Source organism: Canis lupus, chromosome 1, assembly GCF_011100685.1.
Source record: "Canis lupus familiaris isolate Mischka breed German Shepherd chromosome 1, alternate assembly UU_Cfam_GSD_1.0, whole genome shotgun sequence".
Taxonomy (NCBI): domain Eukaryota; kingdom Metazoa; phylum Chordata; class Mammalia; order Carnivora; family Canidae; genus Canis; species Canis lupus.
This window is the reverse complement of record NC_049222.1, coordinates 92,526,014-92,543,534: the sequence shown is the minus strand read 5'-3', so window position 1 is coordinate 92,543,534 and position 17,521 is coordinate 92,526,014. Positions and strand designations below refer to the sequence as shown.

The window sequence follows — 17,521 nt, the reverse complement described above, 5'->3', positions numbered from 1 at the left end:
ACCCTCTCCTATGCTGGCATACCATCTGCCCTTCCCCCGTCCTGCCTCCCTTTCTCCAGACATTGCTGTCTGCCTTCACACTGACTGCAGGCTATCTGTCAAGCATCTTCATCCACTGGATGTAGGTTTACTAAATTTGTTATTCTTATCACTCAGTTAATAAAATTGATTATTTTGGGTCATGGCAATACAGGTGCAAATATAATAAAGTAAGTTTTGTAGTTTTTTGTTTTGTTTTGTTTTCTGTGTAGATTATGAAAAGTATCATTACGCTTTAAGTGATCCATTACACAGATTTGATTTTTATTATGTTAATTGGCAAATTAAACTGACACTTAAAATAACTGCATTCTAATACTTGGGAATAGTGGAAACTTGCTTAAAAAAATCAGTTCATAGTATCAACTGTATAAATTTATGCTTTTTAAAAGGTTCTCTTGTTAAAGTTGTTTTTTTGGTGGCTTGTTTTCTTTTTTTAAAAAGAAAATTTCCTTGTTAGCAAAAGGAGTAAAAAAAAGTTAAAAGATAACCTAGCATGGAAAAATCATAAGGTGCTCTCATCAAGGCACATAGAGATAGTGTCCTGTGATGGATGTGTATAATCTAAATACACATCTGCTAGTGTTTATTGTATTACCTTGCATTATTACCAAAATTTATAGTTGATTTGGATCCCCCTCTCAACAGTGCAAAAGATACTCATCTCCTTCATTCACAATGAGATGGTAATTCTGTGTACAATTTCACATCTGCTACTCTAGTAAAGTTAGCAAAGTTTAAGTGCCGTGCAACCTGTTTACAATTTCTACCATTCTCCTTTTGCCAAATGTTAGAAAATTTGTAGCTTAGACTCCTAGAACTTAAGATGTTTTTGGTAGGTACCATGTCATTAAAGGGAATTTGCTTATTTTCATATATCTTTTTCATTCTCTGTAGAACCATATGAGCACAATCTTTAGCAACTTGTCGGTCAAGACTTGAGCCATTTCTTTCAAGCATTGAACCATGCTGTGCAACTGAAGTTCATTTCTCTGGCTGTTCTTTAGTGTTCAACCTATCACCTGTAGCATGCCTAACATGACGCACTGGGTAGCAGTAGCCTATATTATGGCCAGAATTCCTGCTTGGGAGACCGTCAATTGGGCTGTTCCTTGAGAGGCTATAATGGAATGTATAGTCAATTAATTCAGTTGGTGTGAAACTAGTTAAATTTGAGTTGTTAGGGACAATACAAACCTTTACTCAGTTTGTGGTAGCAAGGTTTGTGGCTCTGGTTCTCAGAATAATTGCCTTGACTCTTACATTTGACTTCAGTCTATATAGAAATACTTCCATCTAAATTTAGCAGGAATAACTTTTGGGTCAAAGAAAAGTTTCTTCCAGTGTGCAAACTAGTTCCCAAGACATGCCAATAGAAACAAAAAGTTAATTTCAAATTGAAAGCATTACTAAGAAAAATAAGTAGCACTTGAAATATTTTCTTACCTCATCTAATACTCAGTATACAACCATCTTTCTTATACTAGAAGGATCTCTGAATGACTAATAGAAAATTTGCATTTGAGCATATGATTTCCTTTAGTTTTATAACTTTAAATGAAAAAACATCTTACATAACTTTTTTTAGTATTTGATGTCTGCATTGTAAAAATGTTCAGATTTCAAGTTACATAGAAATATCAGAATTTGGGATCCCTGGGTGGCGCAGCAGTTTGGCGCCTGCCTTTGGCCCAGGGCACGATCCTGGAGACCCGGGATCGAATCCCACGTCGGGCTCCCAGTGCATGGAGCCTGCTTCTCCCTCTGCCTGTGTCTCTGCCTCTCTCTCTCTCTCTGTGTGACTATCATAAATAAATAAATTAATTTAAAAAAAAGAAAGAAATATCAGAATTTTCTGAAAGATTATGGTGGCAACAAATACAATTTTATTTTATCAATATATATTCTGGTCTAAACTACTAATTTTCAATGATTTGGTCAAAATTCTATTTCTTCTTTTACTTACTGAATTTTTTTATTTGGTTAGTGGAGTCTGTGTATATAAGTAATATATATGTACATATATATATACCTATGTTTTTAATATATTAATATGTATACACACATTTTAATAGGTGTTTTCTGCTGATTAAAAAAAAAGATTAATATTTTTAATGGAACATCATTGGATGTGAGTTTAGCTAAGTTACTACTTGAATAAATGTTTTATGTTTTATTAAATTAATAATGCTAGGGATCTGTTTACTGTTAATATTTCAGTGGCACATGGACATTAAGGTGAAAGAGTTAGCTCCAGTCACAACTCTGAGCTCATCATGCTTTGATCTTTCTCCTAATGCATCACCGTGATGTTTCCTTGTGTATCTTTATTCATTTAAAACTCGTATTTTTCTTCATTATTGTTCTGTAGAACCTTAGAATTTGTAGAATTTTAGAATTTTGGAACCTGAACCCAATTTGCATTTGAGGATCAAAACCTTGTGATTGTAGCTAGTGATATTTTTGTGCTCATCACAACATAGTTTATTTTATACCAGACTTTATAATAAGTAGCAATTTAAGCTTTATTTACTCACTTCTCCATAAAATAACATTTGTGTTCTTATAATTAGATGGTTATTTATGGAGTTTTTTCTTCTTGTTAACCAAATAAGATTAATCATTTTTTAGACTGTGATATGAAAGCTAATTTTTATACCTTTCTATATATACATTTAGTAATTATATATGTTAAATGGCTCTTGCTAAAAGTAGATCCCACCAAGAGGCACAAGGAGAATGTGTTGAAACTAATATTGTTCATATCTTTCCCGCTTTTGATTAATGTTAAATACCTTAATTTCTTTCAGTTAGTTACCTGGAAGAAAATCTGAATGTCCATCTGCTACTTATATAAGTCAAAGTCTGGTCTAGCCTATCTAATTATAGAAAGTTAAGACATTAAGGGTTAAAGATGCTTTTATTTCTTTATCCTTGGGTTTACATGTTTAATGGATTCAGTGTAAGGGATTTTTATTTTAATTCCAACATAGTTAACCTACAGTGTTGTATCAGTTTCGGGTATACAGTATTGTGATTTGCCAGTTCCCAACATCGCCATATGCTCATCACAGCTAGTGTCCTCCGTAATCCCCATCACGTATTTCCCTCAGCCTCCCACTGACCTCCCCTCTGGTGACCATCAGTGTGTTCTCTATAGTGAAGAGTCTGTCTCTTGGTTTGTTTCTCCTGCTCTCTTTTTCATCTCTTTCCTCATTTGTTTTGTTTCTTAAATTCTACATATGTATGGAATCATATGGCATGTGTCTTTCTTATTTTGCTTAGTGTTATACTCTCTAGCTCCATCCATGTTGTTGCAAATGGCAAGATTTCATTCTTTGTTATGGCTGACTAATGTTCCATTGCTTATATACACCACCTCTTTTTAATCCATTCATCTATCAAAGGATATTTGGGCTCCTTCCATATCATGGCTATTGTAAATAATGCTGCAATAAACAGGGGTGCGTGTATCCCTTTGAATTAGTGGGATTTTTTTGGTATTTGGGGGGTAAATAACCACAATTGTGATTACTGCATCATAGGGTAATTAAACCCATAAAATTTTAATACTGCCTAGTCTACTAGCTCATGTTTTTTCATTTAATGAGGGAAAATACAATGCAATGCCTACAACCAATTTCCTGTTTTCAAATGAGAGAAAATTTCTCTACGTTCCCATGTTTATCAGTTCATCCTCCAAAAGCATGTGATTTATTACCACCTTCTCAGCCTGCATAACTACAGTTGTTTGTATTGTCACAGATTATCTGGTTTCTTTTAAAATTTAGCTAGTATATTTGATTCAAACTATTGGTACCCATAAATTTCACTGGCTAGGACTTTTGTAATCTGTGCAATGTTAGAAGTAATTTTATACATTTATTTTAAATTTACTTATTATAAGTTTTAGTACCTTTCTCATCTGCCTGGTAGGAAAGGAAGATGTGAGGTTTTTAATCATGCTTTCAAAATTACAAGAAAGATGTAGTTAGATAAGAGAAAAAATATAAAAATAGAAAGGTGATAGAGTTCATCATTACAGATGATATAATTGTATACCTGATAAAAACCATGAGCATCAAATGAAAAACTATAACAAATAATAAGAGAATTTATTTTAATAAATATTTAAATAATAATATTTAGTATTAATATTAAATAAAATTAAATATTAATAATATTTAATATTATTAATAAATAATAAAAATTTAAACAATAATATTTAATAAATATTTCAATAAATAAATATCTCTGAATATTTAATATTCAATTTAATCAATAGCTTTTCTAGATGTAAACAATAGTAGTCAGAAAATATAGAAGCAAATATCTCATTTATGATAAATTTAAAATATAACAGGCAGAAAACTAATAGTATATGTATAAGATCCAGCTGCTAAATAAAAAGTTGCATACTTGAAAAAGAAGTTTCAGTATCAAACATTTTGAATCTTCTTAAATTAACTTTTGTATTTCAATATGAACCCAATCAAAATACCAGTAGATTTTTTCTCTTTTTGCAAGAAAGGGCTGTTTATATAAATAAATGTGCAAGAATAGTAAAGGAAATTTTGTAAAAAGAGTAATACTGGAGAATGGAGTGGGATGTTAACAGCCCTGCAGTTGGATTCAAACATATTATAAAATTACAATAATTAAAACAGAATTGTTGGCACATGAATAGATCCCTGTAGACCAGTGGTGGACTAAACACCATAAACAGACCGAATGAGTGTAGGAATATAGTGTATGGCAAAGGTAGCATTGGCTGTCAGTGGAGAAATGTGGATTATCAATAAATGATGTTTTAGACAACTGGATAATTATTTAGAAAAGTAGATTGATTCCATACACTACCTCCTTATACAAAAATTAATTTCTCTTGGATGGAAAAATGCATTTTATCCTTATCAAGTTTCATAATAGTGAAGTGTGATGTAAAATCCAGAAACTACAAAGAATATCTTGATAAAACCAACTACATAAAGGGGAAACATTCTATATTACGAAAACCACAATAAAGGTGACAGTGACACAAGTGAAACAGCAACCTGGCATAAAGTTTTGAGACATTATATCTGAAGAACTAATTTGTTTAATATATAGATCACTCTTATAAATACATGAGTGGGGATCCCTGGGTGGCTCAGCGGTTTAGCGCCACCTTCGGCCTGGGTCATGATCCTGGAGTCCCGGGATCGAGTCCGGCATCGGGCTCCCTGCATGGAGCCTGCTTCTCCCTCTCTCTCTGCCTATGTCTCTGCCTCGTGTGTGTGTGTCTGTGTGTGTGTGTGTGTCTCATTAATAAATAAATAAAATCTTTAAAAAAAAATAAATCCATGAGAAAAAAAAGGACCAAAAAATGGAGAATGTATATAAGTGAGCAGCCCACTGAAAAGGAGATGAAAAATAAACTGTAAAGAGAGATTGTTGTTCATGTCACACGGGTGAAGCTGGAAAAGTCAGTAAGCCTTGCCAGGGGTTTAAAGAAACCAGCCCTCTGGCTCACTGTTGAGAGGAATTTAAACTGGCACAGATAAGATTGGAGAGCACTGTGGACATTTTTATAAAAATTGAAAATACACGTACCTTTGACCCTGAGAGCATACTTCTAGTCATTTATCCTACTGATGATCCTCTTACATATATGAAATGCCACATAAACAACCAAATTCACTGTAGAGTTATTTATAATAGAAAAATTAGGAAAAGACTAATTGTCCATCAGCAGAAAAATAGTTAAATAAACTTTGGTGCATTTGTTCATTCAGTGGAAAACTTTATACAGCCAGTCAAGAATGAGGAAATATGTATGTGTAGGTATGTGTACATAGAGGAGACATACATAGATAGAGATCTAGAGAGATGGAAAGACCTCCATATTGTTAAGGGAAAAAGCAAGAGGTAGTGTGCATGTGTTTAAATAGAAACATACATTTGCATATGCTTATATAAGCACAAGAATCTCTCTAGAAGAATGCATGAAGAAAAAAAAACATGGAGACGGGAATACATTACCTCTTGAAAAAAAGTGATTTATTATTTGCAAAAATCTCAAGTAAGCCTTTGACGATTATGAAGTGTATCTATCTGGTCCTGTTCCCCAAATGCATGTAGATGACACAACCCTTTCTTTAGAGCCCAGTATAAAGATTGTCTATGTGGTGTCACAATTCAAAGTAGATCTTGTTCCTGGAAAAAGTTCTCCTTTATTAGGCTGTTGGAAGTTCAGAGAACAGAAACTAGCATTAAATTTAGTAAAGATTTTTGGATCTGCTCTTATTCAGTATTTTGGAGCGCAAGTGAATGTTTTATGTTTGTATTTATGTACTTGGATTTATTTCCTTTAATCACTCACTCAGACATGTAGTGAACCATCGTTGGGAACCAGGCACATGCTTCTAGGAGTTATGAAGGTTTACAGTACGGGTACCAGAGCCAGTTCTGGCCTACCAGAAAGCTGCCTAATCCTCGAAGGCAAAAATGGAAATCCACAAATAACCCTCAGATTTCTTTGAAGTGTGGTTACTTTCACTTTCTTTTCTCACCACATCATTTTTCAAAATCACAAATGTTTAATGTGTTGTAAACTGATTAATTTTAGATTCACCAAAATTTTGTTAATCTTCTGATTATGTTGCTGATATAAGTTGCAAAATTGCCTGTGGGTTGGATTAGATTGCGTAGGAAGAGAGTGAAAGAGATTAATTTTAGATTCACCAAAATTCTGTTAATCTTCTGATTATGTTGCTGATGTAAGTTGCAAAATTGCCTACGGGTTGGATTGGATTGGGTAGGAAGAGAGTGAAAGAACAGCAAAAATCCAAATAGTACTTACTTTTCAAAATTACTCTTTAACTGGCACCACTGTAGGAATGAATGCCCATTATCTCCATGCTTACTCTCCCTGAAGTAGTAATTGCAGTCTGACCCTGGCAAAGAAAACAAATTTTGAGAATATTTTCCTGCAGCGTTCCTCCAAGCATTGATTAGACACATCACTGGAGCCCTCCCTCAGGGCTTTTGATTCAGTGTAGGGAAGGGTTCAAGATTGGAATTCTTTACAAGTGCCCAGATGACTGTGATCCTGCTGATCCAAGACCACACTTTGAGAAATCCACTGATTTAGTGATGACATAAACTCAATACAAAGTGAACGTGTTCTTAGCACTCAGAATAATCTACAAAAGGCAGATTTGAGATCTTACACATTTGAGAATGAAAACTTGGTCTTAAATCCTGTCACTTAATTCTTACCCAGCAAGTTCCCGAAGGGTTAATTCTAGCATTCAGTGTTTAGGAGTAGATGTCTCAGAATATAGTTTCATTGTCATGCACTGATAATGCCAGTCTTTTGGGTCCTGGTGAGGGCGGAGGGATGTGGGCTGTAGAGAGTGATCAGAGGAATCAAAACAGCGGTCTTGGTTTCAATCCACCAATTTAAGTCAAATATTCTCAGAACACGTTCAATTTATGCAAGTTTTTTTTATCCAAATGTGTTTTTTCCCCCCTCATAAATATTTCAGAATAGCTTCAGGTAGTACAAAACTGCCAGAACTTCATGTTGAAAGCATAACAATTTAAAATTTTTCTCTAGATGTCATAAAATTATGTGACTAGAGAAGATTTTATATAGTTAGACATTTGTAAGATCTCTAAAACTTCTTTGCTCTAAATGCTTTGGCGTGTAAGATTAAGATTTCGTTAGCTGCTTTCTGGTTCAAGAGGAAAGGGAAACCAGAGCTAGCTAAGAAGTGTCATCTGGACATTTTTAATTTGTTTGAGACTTACAAGAAAAACCTGTCCTGACTCTGTCAGAGTTAAGCTTCTTTTCAACATTGCTGCAGTTTAACGTATTTACGTGTTAGTTTCTGCATCACCCTGAATGCACAGAAGTCAGAGAGCAGAGTGTTACTATCTGCACGGTCAGGCCTCCTAGGCCCAAGAGACCCTCCTCTGTAGAGCCTTCAAAGAAGGGGTCCAATAACCTGCAGGTAGCTTATTCAACTGCTTAGTGCAGAGCATTCAAAGTTTTGGGGTCACAGCCCACAATAAGAAATACCCTTACACTGCAGCCCCGTGCTTGCGCAGGTGCGCCCATGCGCGCACATACATACATCTCTATGTACACATGCACAGGATTATGTATCTACACATTCATATATAGGTGTCTGAAACCAAAGTGCCACAGATCAATATTAACACATACTCTGTGCAAGGATATCTGATATTTTCTACTCTGTTTGATTTCACTAATTTTCTAAAAATGCTGATCAGAACCCACATAATTGGTATAACCCACCAAGAGACACAAAGTGAAAGTGTTCTCTCCTTTAATGTTCCTGGTTGGAGTGTTTCCTGTAGGAAGTCCCATCCCCTGCCCCCCCACACACACCCAAGCCCCCATATATACACCAAGAGGCTGTCATTTCTAACAGTACAAGGGTGGTGGCTACATGCTCCTGTTAGCTTGAAGTGTTTCCTGTAGGAAGTCCCATCCCCACACACACACACACCGAAGCCCCCATATATACACCAAAAGGCTGTCATTTCTAACAGTACAAGCAAGGGTGGTGGCTACATGCTCCTGTTAGCAATCATAGATGCCTTTTCTGAACAAGAGCCACCAAGTAGAAATTTTTCTGCCTTGCTTGATCTCAATGCAAACAAAATGTGAAGTCCTAAGAGTTCAGGGGAGCAATTGCCCCAAAGGAAATTTCCAGTTGTAAGTATATTATCTTCATTGGGTTTCTCTGAAGAATTTACCATTCTTTCACAAAGAAACAAAAATGCTGTGTTAATTGTGTGAGGTTAATGCAGTAACCTGTATGAACAAGAAAATGCAATTATTATACATTAAAGATAACTTTTTATGATGGTTAAAATGTAACTATCCCTTTAAAACTTTCTATTGTCTTTAACCTGACCACTTTGTCATCATTTTCAAATAATACTTATCAATCCTATTTAAACCCTTTCCTCTTAGAAAGTGAATCTTGTTTGTTAACAGTAAGCCATTTAACAAATGTTAATTTTGCAAGCCACTCCTCAGAAAAGAGTTTCACTTGATATATTTGATATTTTGATTTGAAAGATTCCCACGTGATTTATACTTAGGGTATATTTTTGCATAAAATGAAAATGATACTGAACTTTGAGAGCTAAATCTTGTATTCCAGTCTCACATTTAATACCTGTGTAATCTCAAGAAAGTCTCTCAATCCTAGAGAGCCTCAATTTTCTAATCTGTGAAAAGGAGGTAATATTCCTTGCTTTTCCCACCTCACAAAGTTACTGTGAAGATCATATGAGAATTAATGTAGAAAGGCTTTATAAACCATAAAGCATTATTATATTACTTCTATTTTTAGATCACTTTCTTTAACTGTTCTAGGAAGGAAATAGTTTCTACCAAGAGACCGATTTTAATTACAGTGGCAGTTGAATATATCAATCTTGACCTTTAGTCTTTAAAATAGATTAAAAAGCCATTTCAGAGTCAAGAAAATGTGTCTTGACCTATAAAGACAATGACTAAGGTAATATAATTATTCTTTTTCCTTCTGCCTTATTAACATGTAATGGAATGACTGGTTGATATTTACATTGAAAGAGAGCCTTGATTGTCTACATATGTGATACTCTATTTGAGCCGTCGTTTAGGCAATCATAAATGGATATATAAATCACATGTCCAGGGGAGCCTCTCTTTCACCCCATGCACCTCATACACAAGACTCAGCCCCTCTTCACATTTCCCTGCATTTCAAGCCTCAGTTTACCTTTTTGACATCATTCATCACCCCTAAATGAACCCCGTCCTCCGGCCAGCCTTGATTATTTGTACCTGCAGTATGTGGGAGTGGGGTAGATTTGATGAAGATTTTGTAGGGGAAAAGCTGAGGCTTTAGCATCACAGTCTCCAGAGCGCAGTCACTCAAAGTCCTTTGTAAGACCCTGTTCTCTGCAGTCTATGCATTCTTTTCTGTGGGGAGGTGAACGTTGACCTTGATCTTCCCAGATCCCCACCTCCTGTAAACTTCCCAACCTGCTAGCAGCGGGAGCAACTCTGAAACAAGGGGCCATCCTGTAATAATAAGGGAGCCATCCATAATACAAGTTATGGGGAACTATAAAGACCAATTGTAAATAATAATGAGGAATTATAAATAATGGGGGAAATGGGTTTTTTTCTTATTTCATTTTAGTCTTTAAAAGTATTTGCTGCCTTAGAAAAAGTACAGCATTGATCCCTTCTTTGAGCTTGGGAGAAGGTACAAACATGATATTTATATGATACAAACATCCAAACACCACCTGTCCCCTCTTCTCCTCTTCCCATCCTCTTTTCCTAAGGGCTTGGATGAAACTTTCCTCTCAAGCCCTTTTTGGGACACTGGTTCTTGGTTGGATATTGTACAGGCCTCAGGGAAACCCTGGGTGGTTAGACACTCTCCACCTGTCCTTGATTCCAACAAGGCAGTATTAGGATTGTAGTGACTTGGAGTTTGCAGCCTGGATTTGAGGCCACATGTTTATCATACTGTTATCTATTCCCCATCAGAGGATAGGTACCCTATCCCCTTCAAGGCCTTCTTAGAGGATTTGCTCTGTTTTTTTTTGGAGGAGCTCCACTGAGTTTTGTTTTGTTTTGTTTTGTTTTTCTTTCTCCTGGATATGAAATATACCACCTCCTTGGCCTCCTCTAGATTTCTGATCCTAATTCCTGGGAAATCCGGAAAGGGTTCCTTCAGTGGTACAATATCTGCCACAATGTACACCCTTGATATACTCTCAAAATAATAGGGGTTTCTTCTGCCTTACAGAGTCCAGGTTTTTTTTCCTCTCTTAAATCTAACCACCACCACCACCACCCCCACACACACACAATCTACCATGCAGGAACTAAGGTTTGCTTGTTGCCATGTGGTCATATTTTTTTTTAATTTTTTTTTATTTATTCATGATAGTCACACAGAGAGAGAGAGAGAGGCAGAGACTCTACTCTACAGGCAGAGGGAGAATCAGGCTCCATGCACCGGGAGCCCGACGTGGGATTCGATCCCGGGTCTCCAGGATCGCGCCCTGGGCCAAAGGCAGGCGCCAAACCGCTGTGCCACCCAGGGATCCCATGTGGTCATATTTTTATCACCACTGTGGTCATGCCACTCTCTGTACCAGAAGTGGAGTAGTTGGTACAGTCTCTAACTAGCACTGCAGACTTAGTATGCAGTGTCTTTTGCCCAAGTGGAAGACACCCACCTCTGCCATTCCCTGGGTGTCTCTCTTTTGAAAACTCAGCATTTGGGTGGGGAAACTAAGTGTTTTATGCCTGTATTCATTTTAATTCTGTAATAACTAACTGGTGACTTCAATCCCCAATTTTTTTTTCATGTAGCGGGTGGCATCCCATTCCTCTTCACCCAATTTAAGTTTTACTGACAACAGAACTCACAGGGGTCCGTGCTCTCTGATGAGGTCTGATTTCTCTGAATAGTCTCCATTGGCAATGACTCTCTTAGCAAGTTGCTCTACGCAGGCCTGATTTTTCATGTTCTGCCCCGTAGTACCTTGTCAGATGACACCCTGCAGAGACATCTTTGCATCTTCTTGATACCTCGTGATCAGAAAGAAATCTGATGTGTGAATGTAGGAGGTTCTCCTTGCTTGCGCTTTGACTCTTTGGACTTGGCCAGGCATTCTTTTGGGGTTGCCTCTGAGCCTCGGAGACTGTGCATGATTCCCAGAGCTGGAGAAGGTCTCCTTTCTCTTTTTTGCTTTTCTGCCGCCAAGGCCTGCCACTCCTCTGAGATTGCAGCAGTGTATCTAAACACAGTGCAAAACCCTCTTCTCCCATTGCTGAAAATCTGTCTGCAGTAGGATTGAGGCAAAGTTTCCTGTCTTCTGTGGAGAACCACCCCCAAGGTCAATCCCCATTCTCATGGGAGTCCTGTTTTAAGCCAGTGAATCTGGAGGGTTTTAAAGTGTCCCCAGTATATTGTTGGGGATCTTCTTTTATTTTCCAGAAAAGACTGATTTATCTGGGAAGTCACATCCCCAGATTGTCTGGAATGGACAGCAGTTTCTTACCTGCTCTTTTACACGGGGAATTTCTTGGTCTCACCCCAGTAATCCCACTTAATGCTCCAAAATCCTGTCTTTCCAGGCCGGACATCTCATCTGGGATGCAGCATCCCACCATTTGATCTCAGATGAGTTGCCATAGCTTCTTATCTGATTATGAGGCAATAGTCTAGGGTCACCTGAACCAGCCTAAACTCCCAAGCACCACGTATCCTAGCAGTAGATAATTGCAGAGAGGATGTGTACACTCCTGGTGACTCAGCTTCAGAATGATTATTCAGTAAGAGATACAACGGGGCACTGAACCTTAGTTCAGAGAATTGACTTTTCAAAAAATAACCTCCTGTATAATCATAGTCTAAAGCTTTACTGGTTTTAAGGAAGAAATGGAAAATGTTTGTCTCCCAAGCCCACCTTTTAATGATAAAAACAGCAACCGCAAATCCTTTTAGTCATAAAGAAATTAAAATTGCCGATTGATAAACACAGACATGGATTTCGCCATCAGTACTGCAGTGACATCTCTGATCATTTTCACCTTTCATCTCAATGTAGAAAATCCCATGACTCAAGTCATTTTATTTTTATTTAATAGACTGAAATCCAACCTCGAATTTTCCACACTCAAACTTGCAAGAAAATGTAGGCATTTTAGCAAATTAGACTTTTGAGTGAATTCTTCATAGAAGTGATCTAAAGTCACGTGAGGGTGAGGCTTTTCAGCTGTTTTTTGATATATGTGTTCTCTTTCAAAACAGGAACACTTATCGATGCCTTTTTAGAAGATGCAATACCGAGGTCCTTTATAGTTTTGCAGTTTAACGTTTTAGTGAAATGCTTGCTTACTTACTGCATTTACATTGCTCTTTCTGTGTCTTTTTTCACTAGTACAATATCACCTTCCATTGTTTCTCAAGTGTGATGGTAAACTACATGAACATTCCATCCCTCAGGGAGAGTGTTTTAGAAGCCAGGTTACTTAATTTTGTGATCTAAAAAATTAACAGTGAAACAAATTATATTATGTCATCTTATGAATTATTATAATCTCTATTTTAAAAATATTTTTCTATAGTTTCTAACCCAAGATTTTTGTCAGCATTATATCTTATTAACTCTAGGGAGGAAGAACCAGTAACTTGTAGAAATAACATAAAATAGAATTAAAGCTATTAAATTCCCAAGTTGCTTAGAAGAAAATTGGATTTAGTGCTGATATAATTGAGACTGAACATCCTGTGGATAAAGTTCCACCAGAAAGCAATTGGAAGGTTGATGGGGGAAAAAAGACTTTGCCATGGACATTTCTGTCCATCATTTTTGTGTTGGGGGTGGGCGGGGTATGTGAGAATTTCAAGACATCATTAATTTCCATTACCACTGTGAAGTATAAGTTAACTACATTCGAAAGCACTAAATATTTTTTAGAGCTGCTTATACTGAATTGTTGATTTGATCAGGTGGTAGAAATAAAAATAATGAAATCAATTTTCTCTCTTATATAATGTGATTTTTAAATTTAACTTTAGTTAAAATTATTAATAAAACCCAGTAATCAAATACAGTGTGTTCAGAACCTGATTTTACAGTACATGCTCTATCGCTAGGAGCCGAGAGAATAGATCTCTTTCAGTATGAGGTTATTGAGAGTGCATCCCATTTATTGGCACCTGCTCCTTAATTAAGGTGCTGTGATTGCTCATGGTATGCTGAGATTAAATGGTATAAAACTGTTTTTGTAGTTGTCCTTTTCTTTGTTGACTCTGAATTATTTTCTATGTTCTTGTTCTATTTCTGCTGTCATTTCTAATAGCTTTGCCTCACCACCACTTCCTAAAATGTAACGTAGGGGTGGGCTGTGATTACATCTTAGTGTTTGTTCATACTAATCACCCTCCACTTCCAAATTTTAATACAGGGTTAAGAGAGGAATGGATAGATTTAGTAGCTTTTGAACATTAATGAAGGGGTTTCTGTACATTTGCATTAAAATACTAATGCATGTTAAACACAAAATCTGCAGTGTGACTTTTCTTTCATGACAAAATAGAGAAAATATTAAATACTCCTTAGGTGGGAGACAGTTTAGAGAGTTGTTACTACCCCACATCTTGAACTCTGAAAGTCAAGAGCATTTTCTCATAACTAAAAGAATCCACCGGGGTTCCTGCTCTTCGGCCTCCATTCTGATTATCATTACAGAATGTTCAAAGGAAGGTGTACTTTTTGTGATGGGGCTTACTATTTAGTATAACTATTTTTGTCTTATTCTCTGGGGGCGGTGTGGGGAAATGGGGGAAATACACATTTAGTTGAGAGCTGTTCATTAGCCACCATTGAAGAAGAAATTGAACTTTAGAGAATCTATCAAAAATTCTCTGGTGAGCCTTTTATTACTATCTTGTCTTGAGCCCTTTTTTTAATGACATCTATTATCAGATTGAAATGGCGATTGAGACGCTGCAAAAGTCTGACGGTCTGTCCACTCACAGAAGCTCTCTCCTCAACAGCCATGTAAGTTGCCTCTTCTTCATGTAAACTAATCTCTTGCTTGTTCTGCATGTGTTGCTTGCTTCTAAATGCTTGTTTTATTTATTTACTTATTTATTTTGCTTCTTAACCTTCCTTTCTCAGCCCCTTATGATCTCTGTATCCCTTAATGGCTATTTTGTACAGGGGATTATCTTTAAAAAAACGAGCCCCCAATATACTGCTTTACTAGGTTTTTGTGCTGTTTTGGTACAGACGTAACATTTCCAAGTTAATACCAAGCTGCCATTTACTTGTGACAATTAATGGGGATTTTAAATATTTAAAGTTATCTAGTTTAGTATTAATAGACTGTGAAGCAAATGCTCGTGATCTGCATCTCTGTGTCTGAAGCAGGGAAATGGTCGTGTCTACTTGTATGACCAGTAGTCAGTGGAAAAGATGATTAATACCAAACCCAATGGTAAACTGTCTGAAAATTATTTATTTACCAGTAAGAGTGTACAAAGTGGGCAGGAAACAGTGACCTAGATGAGTGCAGGTTTTGAGACCTACAGTAAAATGAAACTGGGCCAGGAGAAGAAGTGAGACTCTAGATAAGCCATAAATTGCTAATAACTGAGATTAAACAGGATCATTGTTACTATTCTTGACACTTTTAACTGTTATCAGATGCAGCCGTCACTCTAACACTGGTAAGTCTGAAAAGGCAATGACAGTTTTGTAAAACTATGAACATTTTCAGATTTGGGGGAACTGATGGAAATTCTGATTAAAAGTTATTTTGTTACTATGATTTCTGAATATATGGGAAAAGGGAAATAGACCTATGACTCATATCTGTTTTAGACACATCTTCTGCTAAATTAATATCCATGACAATACAGTTAAGATTTAGAGTTTTCCCTCCAACTGTCCAACTGACAATGTATTCTTAAGTTGTTATAAGTTATGATTTTTAAAATTCTTCCCTGTATTTTGTGAGTGCAAAGTCTAAAATTGGATCACCCACCTGAAATGAAATATTCTTATTTTTTCAATAAGCCTAAAACTTTTAGTTCATAGATAATGTTTTCACTGTGCATTTTAAATAATTGACTTTTCAAAAGTTTAAATTTTATATTCCAGCATAACACTAAATACTTCCATGTGTTTTATACATTTTGTTTTTGGATGGATATCGTGTGTTCTTTCTTTTTCAAGGGGAAATATCATGGCAATTAAAAGCAGGTGGGCCAATTTGGGGAGTGCTTGCAATTTTGGTGAAAACAGTAGGTTGTAAATTTCAAAATAATATATATTTTGGCCTTTCTTTCTGAAACAGTGTAAGGAATATGATTTTCCCCCAGTCTGAAAATTTGTATGCAATATGTCACTCTTATATGTTTCATAAGTATATCCTGCTGTGTTAGCACGAATCTGTAGTTGTGTATAAAGGCTGATTTAATGTACACTGTTAGGGTGTATGTTTTTTTTGTGAGGTGGGTAGTGACTAACCATTGTTTGTATTTTGAAAATGGCAAGTAAAAATATTGTTCACTTTTTTTTAGCCAAAATTGTATAGGGACATAGGGGGAAAAAAAAACACCCTGAAGCTTACAGTTACCTTTTTTAACTGTCAAACTTCAAAGAAATTGTATTTTGTTATTCAATTCATATCTCATTTTCACTTGAATCATACAGGTTAGTAAAATATGTGATATGTTTAATTTTAACTTGAATTACCTATATTTATTAGTATTTCATGAACAATAATGTAGGTATAATAAGAACATGAGTTTTTTATTAATTTTTGTTGATTTGTTGGAAACTTTTCAGATATGTTGGGGTTTCTCTGAAATTATTATTCTCTTGTAAAACTCACAAAGTAGAGATAACCTGGGTGGTTCAGTCGGTTGGGCATGTGCTTTCAGCTCAGGTCATGATCCCTGGATTGAGCCCCGTATTGGGCTCCCTGCTCAGCATGGAGTCTGTTTCTCCCTTTGTCCCTCTCCCTGCTCATGCTCGCTTTCTCTCTCTCTCTCTCTCTCTCTCTCTCATTCTCTCTCAAATAAATAAATAAAATCTATTTAAAAAACCTTATGAACTAATATTTAATGTGGATTAAGCTGCACAAACAACAAATAAATATTTATCACTCTCTGGCTTCATATTTTTTATTACAGAGCACAGCAACTCTTCCATAGTGTTTTCTAACTGCCAGAGACATTTCAGTATATATAGGAGGCGTAAATGTTGCAAATGCACTGATAATCTTTTTCTAGATGTCCTGATTTGTTTATATCATGCCTCTGAGGTAGCTCAATTCCTTTAAAACACATTTAGAGTCAAGTCTTTAGAAATACAAATGATTCTACAGATGGTATATATAAACAGTAAAGAAAGGATCGTGTCTCTGCTGACCAGTCAGGTTTCTCCCCGAACACATAACAAGAATCCTGTTGTTTTTCTGTCCTCGGAAAGTTAGTGATGCTCCTCATTTTTGTTAGATTAATCCAAAACAACTGGAGTAAGGGGCTGCATGTGTTCTTTTGATAACCACCTGCTGAAGGGCATTTTAAATTCTGTTAACTTAATTGATGATGTTCACTTGTAAAGAAAAATTATAGTGGAAAAGCTTTTAAAAAAATAGTTTAATAGTTTAACTGTCAATAAACTGAAAATTACCTTTATCCCTCACCAAATGGGACATAGTATAGACTTATTTGAGATTTGTGGGATTCTTAAAGTGGACATGGATCCAATTTTATGATGATACTTCCCCTGACTTTCCAGTTCCAAGAGAGGATCAATTTCATTAAGCAAAAAAGTGGGAGAAGTGATCAATAATCTGTGTCCCATATTTAGTAGTTTCAAAACTAAATCATTTTAATCATGATTTTTGAACAGAAAGTCTACTATCATT

The 17,521-nt window shown here is 36.0% G+C and overlaps 1 protein-coding gene across 28 annotated transcripts in view; it reads left to right on the top strand.

Annotated features, from left to right (window-relative positions):
- The window catches only part of RFX3 (regulatory factor X3), a 289,026-nt gene that overhangs the window by 190,553 nt on the left and 80,952 nt on the right, over window positions 1–17,521 (top strand). For 27 of the 28 annotated variants that reach the window (XM_038527193.1, XM_038527196.1, XM_038527198.1 and 24 more), the window contains one exon: window positions 14,566–14,640. The exons of the other annotated variant lie outside the window; for it this stretch is intronic. In XM_038527193.1, coding sequence (XP_038383121.1) covers window positions 14,566–14,640 — 75 coding nt within the window. The remainder of the gene's footprint in view (window positions 1–14,565; window positions 14,641–17,521) is intronic. 28 annotated transcript variants of the gene reach the window in all.